The 9885-nt window shown below is 37.3% G+C and overlaps 1 protein-coding gene across 7 annotated transcripts in view; it reads left to right on the plus strand.

Moving 5' to 3' along the window:
• TASOR (transcription activation suppressor) overlaps positions 1 to 9845 on the plus strand; it is a 34667-nt gene extending 24822 nt beyond the window's left edge. For 4 of the 7 annotated variants that reach the window (XM_075514187.1, XM_075514186.1, XM_075514190.1 and 1 more), the window contains 7 exons: positions 3322 to 4265; positions 5021 to 5143; positions 5711 to 5870; positions 6524 to 6632; positions 6797 to 6975; positions 7059 to 7217; positions 7875 to 9845. In XM_075514187.1, the coding sequence (XP_075370302.1) occupies positions 3322 to 4265; positions 5021 to 5143; positions 5711 to 5870; positions 6524 to 6632; positions 6797 to 6975; positions 7059 to 7217; positions 7875 to 8431 (2231 nt within the window). In that variant the 3' untranslated portion in view covers positions 8432 to 9845. Of the gene's footprint in view, positions 1 to 3321; positions 4266 to 5020; positions 5144 to 5710; positions 5871 to 6523; positions 6633 to 6796; positions 6976 to 7058; positions 7218 to 7594 lie in introns of all 7 variants that reach the window. The other 3 variants (XM_075514189.1, XM_075514192.1, XM_075514191.1) reach the window with 3 other exon arrangements.
• The last annotated feature ends 40 nt before the right edge of the window (positions 9846 to 9885 follow it).

Below are 9885 nucleotides of genomic sequence, written 5' to 3' on the forward strand. Positions count from 1 at the left end.
ATAAAGAGGTGAGAAGAGTGGGTGGGACGGTTTGCATAGGTCATTATGGCCTGAACTACTGAGCAGCTCGTATTCTCACCCAGTATTGAACTCTCATCAGAAAATTAATCAGTAATATGCTATTTAGCAAGTGGGCTCATTTTATTGAAGTACATCAAGAAGGCTGTAGGAGAGTCAAAAGAGCCTTTAATGTTTTGGGCTACTGGCACTCGATTTTTACTGGGCATATCTCCTGTATAGTATCTTCTAGAGGGCTTTGAATTTCTAGTCTAGGGAATTAAGATCAATTCAGTAATATAATTTAAAGGAAGCTTTGCTCTTTTCTGAAACTGATTGCTTTCTCAAGCTGATGGCTTCTCTGTGTCTCATTTTTGTAGCAAGGTAGCTATAGAAAGGAATTCAGAGAACATCAGTCTTTCCTTTTCATCTCTGCACAATTGCAGGAAGGCAAGTTAGCAATGTCTTGTGTTTTCTTTTTAAACAAAAATAGGTTTTACTTTTGATACAGGGATCACGTTCAGTTAAACTTACTTTAAGAACTTAACTCTTCACAGTTTGTGACTTGAGGAGTGGGGGGGGTTTGTCTTGCTTCTTCCCTGACAGCATCAGAAAGTGTTGGAGGAGATAGTTGTTCATAGGTCCTCAACTCATCTGGATCACTTCTGTATGACGTTGTTGTTCATTTCTTCATGATTACATAATCTAAACTTCCAACAATGGTAAGCAAACCTGAGTCTTATTTTTGAAAGCTAACTTGGGCAGATGTGTATTTTAGCAAACCCATCCTAATTCAGTTTTGGTTTGAATTTGAGAACTCTCTTGAATCGAGACTCTTATTTGGCTTTCGACATTAAGTGCAGAAACGGTGTTTGTTCTTGCTTATTCTTCCTTCTCTTGCAAGGGAAGATGAAGGCATTAATAGACATTCTTAAAAGTGATGGCTTTTGGATATGAAGAAGCAGAATGTTCTAGGCTTTCTTTGTCAGGTGGTGTTTGAGTTTCTGATTTCAAAATCTACCCCAAAATCAGTCTTCTTTCTGGAGTCACTGAAGAAGGACCTCTCCTAAGCAGTGAAGAATGTGACTTCATCTGCAAGGATAACTACTTCAGCAGCTCTTCCACAGCTGTTCTGTCTAAGATTGTTTTCAGGCAGTTCTTGTTTTGGGTTCTTTGACAGAGCCAGTTACAAGGTATTGCCAACAAAGAGTATGTTTGAAATCGTAAATCATACTTTAATAGTTGCTGAAGTGTTTATTTGGGTTTTGCTCCTTGCTCATGCATTTGTTTTTTGTGAAGGCTTGTGACCCAAAGGTGTAGATCTATGAAGAATGCCACCTTCAGAGAATTCTATTTAAATAAGGGTAACTTTAGTTTAAATAATCCTTTTATTTTTTAATCCTGTTTTTTCACGTGTTAGAAAATATTTTGGATTTCATATTCAGCAGTATATCTTTCTGTTTAAATTCTGCTTAATGTTTTTTAATAAAAACCTTTACTAAAAACAAAGGCTTTTGGTTTTTAAAACAAAGTTTCTTTCCTTCTGGAAAACTTTAAATAGTAACCTTTGAAGAATAACCTAATCAGTTCTTAATTATATATATCTTGAAAACTTTTTCCCTGATGTAATTGTTTTACAGAAGCTTTCCATCAAATCAGGATGAGTGGATTGTACATTAATTTTTTCAATAACCTTAGGATTTGCAATTTTACCTGTATTGAGGGTGCAGACAGGAGAGCCACAGAACAAAATTTCATTGCTAAAAATTGGTATGCAACTGATTAGCTGTACTAAAATGTAAGAAGTTGTAAAAACAGCCCCAAATTTAAAGCCATAGTACAGCTTTTAATATTCTTACTAAGACTTTCGTATTTATTTCTTGATTACAGTTGTGACGTAGCTTGTACGTGTTGAGCAGCTCAAGAAGGACAAGATACATAACATATTCTTAAGTACCATGTATCTCAAATGAGCTTAAACTAAGTTTACTCTGTTAACATTGTAGTTGGTACGGAGTTCTTCAAAGTCTTTTAAAATTAATACACTTGTGTATGCAAAAAGTGTAGATGACCACTGAAGGTATAGGGCAACAGCACAAAGGTTCAAATAAAATAGAATGGAGCCAATTGGAATAACCTGATTTATATCTGCGTTAGTGCTTTTAAAGAAAACTAGAAATTTGGGTTGAATCAAAGGATGAAGAAAGAACATAGAGTTTCATTGATAAGGAAAATAAAATGGAACCACGTTTCTGGTTTCTCTGTGTAACCCTAGTGGCATAAAGTAACTATGAGGTGATACTGTCCCCTCAAAAAAGGGATCCTGTTCGTGGCAGGTGTTTTCCTTTTAGATCTGAATGGACATGATCACATTAGGGACTGAATATAACTTTTTAACTGGCTGCAAAAACAACTGCATTCCAAAAGAACACTAACTTCTAGAAACTGTCTATACTATTTTGGTTATTGCTTCTGTTCCAGAAATCTGGTTTTCTGCTTACAACTGTATTAGCTTTAACAATAATACAACACTTAAAAACCCCCAAAACCCCTCAAACAAAACCAACAAAGAAAACCTCCTTTGAAATATTTATGGAACAGCGATATACTGAAATACCTGTATGTATCTGAAATATCTGTGTATATATATCATTAATTGCAACACAGTGTTAAACTTGGTTTAAAAACAAACAAACCCGTAGTTTTGAATGTGGATGGTGAAGAAACCGAGTGCTGCAGAACTGAGGGGAGGTTTGGATTGTGAGAGGCTTTCAGCACTCCTTGCAGCAGAACTGATTGTGTGTATCAATAATTACGGTGAGACTTAGGTCCTGCCTTTTTAAGCAAAAAACCTTCTGTTCTCAATTGCGAGATCAGACATGCAGCTTGCAATTCACAGTCTAACTCCACAGGGTAGTGTGTGGCTAAAATAAGCCTTTTGAAAGTCTGAGGATTATAACCTAGTAGCAAATGAAAATATTTGAATAATGTGTCACCCTGCTTGATTTCTAATTTGATTTTTTTTTTTTTGTAATTAAGGCAGTTCCCGTTACACTTAATCAGATGTTATCTCTGGGAAAATTACTTATGTTCTGCTTTTCTGAGCAAACTCTGACTTTATTGTTCTGCTGTCTTAGGAGCTGTTAAATTTTTTGTGCTTCTGTACCTCGGCAGACAGTAGCACTCGAGTCTTTGGATTTAAGTTGATTGGTGGGGGGGGCACAACAGTAATGCTGTTTTAAAACTGTGTTTTGGAGGTTTTAGTGTATCAGTTGTGTGTGACTTTCAAACACGAGATGATGATGATTAACTCTTCCTATATAGGTCTGAAATCACCAGAAGAACCACTGGTGTATTTACCGCCAAAGGATGCCTTTCCTAATGACCCCCGGGTAATAAATAGACAGAGAAGTTCTGATTATCAGTTTCCATACTCTCCATTTTCAGACACACAAAAGGGGACAGCAGAAGATGGACTTTATACAAGACAAGTGGAGAAACTTGAAGATCAGTGTGGGCTAGCAGATCACCCTTTTACAACTAAGCATTCCATTAGTGCAATAATAGAGACTACACTACTAGAAGAATATAATCTCTTTGCAAGAAAGATTCAGGAAATTTTGCAGCAAAAGAATATTGCTTATGTTAGTGGTATGTCCACACCAGTCTTCTCTGCCCGAGAGAGGATCATGCGACTTTCTGAATACATATGTTTACAGGCATCAGAGATTTCTGTCCAAGAATACATAGAGACGCTGAGTGAAAAGTTGAATAGTGTTATTCTGTCCTCTTCGTCCATTAGGCATACTCCACCAATTTATTCTAGTCCTGAATCGGCAGAAGTAGTGAGTAATGCTGCACTGAATCCCCCACCCGACACGTTACCCGTTTGCAGGGACTCTGACACGGCATTGTTATCGGAGCCATTGTGCAATGACGCAGTGGAAGACCTGGATTCTAACGAGCAGCGTTCGTCAAGCTTACCCTTAGTGAAGGAGGAAGTAGATCACGTGGATGCTAAAACAGAGGATATGTTGACATCTGATCAGACCTCTTCCAGTGGTGATCTGATGGAGCCACCAGAGAAGACACAGAAATCCCCAGAGAACATAAACATTTCAACACAACCAGCCCTTTCTGATTTTATAAGCCAGTTAAAACCTGAAGTGTTTAACAGTTTGGTCAAAATTATTAAAGACGTACAGAAAAACACTGTGAAATTTTATATTCATGAAGAGGAGGAAAGCATTCTCTGCAAAGAAATCAAGGTAAATATGTTCCAGTTCAACCTCTCTTTAGCATTAAAATAGAACAGCGTGCCTTTCAAATCAGAATGTGTAAAACTGGACTTGCAAACATCGGGTAGTCTGAAATTTGTTTCAAAAAATGCTGAATTGTGGAAGTTAATTGTAAAAGTAGGCTGTCCTGTCCCATTTCTTGTTTTGAGGTTCTGAGGTAGTCTTGCTTATATTTAGCTTTTATGTAAGTCTTTTTCTTACAGCTGGAAAGCAGAACAGGCTGTAGTTTGGTTCTTTCTGAAGATACTGCCAGGGGGTAGCCTTACAGAAAAAAGAGAACAAGGGCAAAAATGTGATAGCTTACCATTTTAGAAAGAATATACGAAAAGCCGGTATGTGTGGTTTGGGGGTTTTTTTCCCTTCCCCTCCAGTTAGTAGTACAGGTAACTTTTGGAGATCACTGTTCTTCTGTATTTAAATGTAGAAGATGAAAGTTGAAAGTGAAATAACAAAAACTTCTGGCTGTACTTGAAAACTGATGCAGTTTTGGTAGACTGTCAGTTGGCCGTTTATGCACGATTCTGTAAGAATGACTGACTTGCTGGAACAGCCTATTTTTGTGTTGCTACATCCTTCCGATTAATGTATCGGAAAGACAAGGAAACCAGTCCCTCTGAGATTCATTCGAGTGGAAAACTGACTTAACGTGGTCATCGTGTGGGGATTGCTCTGGCCGAACGACCTATTCACTTTTTCTTCATCATCTTCTCTTTCTGTGGTGTTAGGAATACCTTACAAAGTTAGGTAATACAGAGTGCCATCCAGAACAGTTCCTCAAACGAAGAGCTGCTTTAGATAAACTGTTGATAATTATTCAAAATGAAGACATCGCCAACCTCATCCATAAGGTATTTCACATAAGTAAATGTGTACTATAGAAAGCTACTGTTAAAACATAGCGAGACAAGCTCCTTTTGAGCAAGGCTACTTTCTCATAACAACATAGCATTTAAACCATGTCTTGCGTTTAGTTGCTGCTTGAAGAAACAAAAATGGTTGTGGTAAATACCTAGTCTTGTTCCATCATATACCTGTAACTTCTTCCACCTCCGCATACGTGCCAATGCGTATTTATTCTTAGTAGCTGTAAAGTTGTAGAGGCCCACATAGTTCTGCTTCTAGTTCTGTGCTGCTCCAATGGCAAGTGAAGGCAGCTGTCGGATGCTGCAGGTATTCCCAACAGCTGTGGCTTGTGAACCTGTGCTGGCAGAAAGCAAACCTGTTCTAAGTGCTCAACTTGTCTCATTCCTGTAACATTTTTGAGAGAGCACCTCCCAAGGCAAGAGGAAAAATAAGAATTCTTTGAAAACGTTTGTTGAAGTTTGATATTTGGCATTAGTCAGTTGGAAAGTTCTGTAGTTCCTTTTTTTTGTCTGATCTTTGGTATACATCTGATCTATAACATTTTTAAACAGATACCTGGCTTAGTAACTTTGAAGAGGCTTTCTTGTGTCAGCTTTGCGGGTGTCGATAGTTTGGATGATGTGAAAAATCACACTTACAATGAATTGTTTGTGTCTGGTGGTTTTGTTGTGTCAGACGAATCTGTCCTTAATCCAGAGTCCGTCACTACAGGTAAGTGCGGTGCTTTCTGACACTTTAGCACACAGACCAAAAAAGCCTAGCATTTTAGTGTACGAGAGAGATGCTGTACTCATTGCAGTGAGGAATCGAGTCTTCTAATTTTCAAGTCTTCTAACTTTTGTGAGGCTTTTGAACTGAACTGCAGCTAATTCAGTCTCATTCGTACCTCAGTGGCCTTTTTGGAGAGCATGTTTCTGGGAAACATGTGAACTTGGAGATCTTGTCCTTCTCAGTTTGTGTTAGATTGTGTAGTTATCTATGTGGAACCTTTTATTCCTTACTACTCAATCCACAAATATGCTAGGGAAAAAAAAAGTGAAAAAATGTAGTTTTTCAGTATTTGCAATTGAATAGTTAACAAAGTTCCCATTTTTTTAAATGGATATATTAGCAAGACAGACCACATATGACTGAATTTACGTAAGCAGATACCACTGTTAGGTATCTGACCTACAAAAAAGCAGCTCTGTTTTGGAATGTTGTTGGCTAATCTGCTAGGATGAAAACCTGAAGTACTAGGCTATGTTCATAGTTGGGTAGCTATACTTTGATGAACACAGAAAGAAGCTTTATGTATATACTGAAGCAGTATTTTCAGTATACATACTGCAAAATTTAACTTCTATTCAATATCTCCAACACAGATAAACTAAAACAGTTCTTAAAGTTTCTGGAGGATCTCAATACCCCGGATGGAAAATGGCAGTGGAAAGTCCACTGTAAAATACAAAAAAAACTGAAAGAGCTGGGGCGGTAAGTAGTGGTCTTCAAGTACCAGTTGTGAAAACACTTCAGCTTTAATTATGTTCTCCAAAACCCAACTAAGTAGAACTTACTCTTATGTTTGTGTTTTGACTCAATATTTAGACGGACCTTAAATTGAGTATCTAACAGTGTGCTTTTCCCCCCCATTATAGAATGAATGCTAATGCCCTGAGTCTGCTGACCCTTCTGAATACTCACCAAAAGAAGCACTTGGTTGAGATTCTGTCTTACCATAATTGTGATTCTCAAACTCGAAATGCTCCGGAATTAGACTGTCTTATCAGGCTTCAGGCTCAAAACATACAGCAGAGACATGTTGTCTTCTTAACAGGTAAAAACGAAGTTTATGAATACTTCTCTCCCTCTTTTGATAACAGGTGCTCAATATTAATACATCTCCTTTTATGTATTCAGAGAAGAATCTCAAAACACTTTCAAATTATGTTGATAATGGAATAGTGGTTGCTACTGTTGATGACTTTATGCAAAATTTTAAAAGTCTCGTTGGGTATCACAACTCAGTTACTGAAGAAAACAGCCTTCCTCCCTCTGACGGCCACAAAAGACAATCAGGTAATACTAAACACACTTACACTTTCTTTAGCTGATTAAATGTGTGGGGTGGAGGTCCTTGAAATAGTGTGCCTTTGCTCTAGTAAATTAACGCTACAGCGGGCAAGGAAAACCCAACTCTCAAGCTACTCTTTTCTACTTTAAATGATGGGGGAAAAGCAGCTGGGATGGAGCGCCAAAGGAGATCTGAAATACAGAATGATAGGCTAACGTGGTATTTGAGAAAGTTAAGACAGGCCAAAGCAGTGTAACCGTCTGTTTTCAGAACAGGGTAAGCGTAATGATAGCTTTTAGAAACGGTAACAGAAGGACTGGGATGTCAGTAATTGTACTCCTTCAATTGTCTGATCAACTACTCACCTACTGTATAACTTTAGATGCTGTTTTGACATTAACCCCTTTGGAGCTGGGAGTTGGGATTTCCCAACACTAAACATGAACACAGTGCGCAGAAGCTTTTAGCATCGGAGTAACTGGACACTCGCACAGAGGGTTCAGTGTGTATGTTGAGTAAGTGAACAAGAGTGGCAGAAGACCAAGACTTAAGTGATATTGGACTTGCAGACCTGAAGCATAACACTGTGTGAGTAGTGTATAGCTTTTCTAACAGAAGTTTGTATTTCAATAGAATAGGCCTTTCTCTTCTTTTTAATGTAGTTCTTGTAGAAAACGATGAAAAGGATGAGGAGGACATGTCTCTGGATTCAGGGGATGAAACATCACAAATAGAAATCTGCAGTAATGCCTCTGATGCTCATTTGGAAGCTTTGCATGCAGAGGCCAAGGGCTCACACGGAGTAGATGCAAAAGAAAGCTGCTTATCAGTTAGAGAGTTATCTCCTGAAGCACAAATGGGCTTGATGGAAAAGACTTCTAAAATTGACTTGGAAGAGATACAACCAATTACTCCAGTTTCTACAACATGCTCTGCTGAAGGAGAAAAACACAATTCAGTTGAACAAGCTCCTTTCAATAACTTCCAAGTTTATAGTAGACAATTAAATATGTCCCATCAGTTCAGTCACTTTAATGTACTCACTCATCAGACTTTTCTGGGAACAACATACCCACTTTCTTCTGCAAGTCAAAACCAAGAAGGGGGCAATTATTTCCTCTCTGCTTACAGTCAGAGCATGGATACAGAAAAGTCGTCATCGCCTGGTGGTTGGGATATAAATTGTGATTCTTCCAGGCCATATTCAAAACAGAAATAATCTCGTAAGTCTCTTTTTATAAGTTGCTGTGGACTTTTCTGTTTCTAAAATGGTGGATTAACAATTTCTATTTTATTCTGGAACAAAATGTTTCTTGTCCTTTATCTCAAATGTTTTCTTGTCTTATTTAAATCCTGATGGCCTGTATCTGTTGAAAGCATCTGAAAATTGAAATAAATATATATATTTTTTAACATTTACTGTACTTGAATTATCTTGTTTGTTGGCACTTTTAAGTTTCTACATTTGTATTTGACCTGTACCTGGGCTTCAGTTTGAGGTCTGTTTTAATGTAAAACTGAATGTTTGCCTAAAATGTGTGAAACGGCAACTTTTTTTTAAGAGTATCCAAATCACTTTTCTTTACTTAAATATCAAAACTTATGTATTTATTTGACATTTGACACAAATTTTGTACAAATGTTTTTACATAGCTCTACAGCAGTGTAGTTATTTTAATGACTATATACTGGATTTTGGCTAAATACCTCAATTAGAGTAACCAATGGTGCAGTTCCATTACAAAAATAAAATAAACTCTTAATGCACAAGGGACTTGCTAACACCTTGCATTGTCTGTGGTTTTTATATTGTTTTCAAAGTCTGTGAGAAGCATATCCAAACTTTGTCATGAATAGCTGTTATCTTTGCGTCTAATTTTGATACTCCGTGCTTATTGCAGCACCATCAGCGTGATCTAACAGCTTTTGTCTTGCCACTGTAATTGCTGCAATGAGAGAAGGACAAACCTGGTTTCAATGACTGGTTTCAATTTGTGTTAGAAAAACCTCAATCCTCTCCCACTTTAGTGTCCTTTTTTTTTTTTTTAACCTGGCATTGTTGTAAGTACAGAGTTTTATCTGTTTCTTAATCTTGCCCTTTTTAATTTCACATGTGCTGTGTTACAAACTCATTTTTCTCCACTGCTTCTCTCTTCATTTGGCTCATTTTGTACATCATCTTCTGACTTGGGCTTCTGGAAAACAGCAGCTGATAGTAAATAGCTGTGGAGTCTGAAGACTACCCTTGTTATGACCTGGCTGGTTTTGCATTTACTAGTACTCTGGACTCATACATACACTGCTCTTGTCTTCAGGTTGTCCAAAGTCGTATGTTTGGGGTTTTTTTCCTGTTTGTAATTTGATTTTAGCTCTTTTATGGAGGTAGTACCAGATGACAGCTACGTGACTCTAAAACAAAATTAGTTGGACAAATATTATTGCTTAAAAAAGTGTAGCTTTTAAAAAACAAACACCTTAAGACTCTTCCCTAAAGCTGAATGTCTTTCCTTCTATTAACAGTTGTTTGATTTATTTGTTTAAATTAAGAACAAACTAGTACTAGCCCTGTGTAGCAGTTGTTACCCTCCCCCCAAACATGGCAAATAAATAATTTTAAAAAAAAAAAAAAAAAAAACAACCTCCCTTGTATCAATAAACCTCAATGGATTTTGT

The sequence above is a fragment of the Mycteria americana genome, chromosome 11 (assembly GCF_035582795.1).
Source record: "Mycteria americana isolate JAX WOST 10 ecotype Jacksonville Zoo and Gardens chromosome 11, USCA_MyAme_1.0, whole genome shotgun sequence".
Lineage (NCBI taxonomy): Eukaryota > Metazoa > Chordata > Aves > Ciconiiformes > Ciconiidae > Mycteria > Mycteria americana.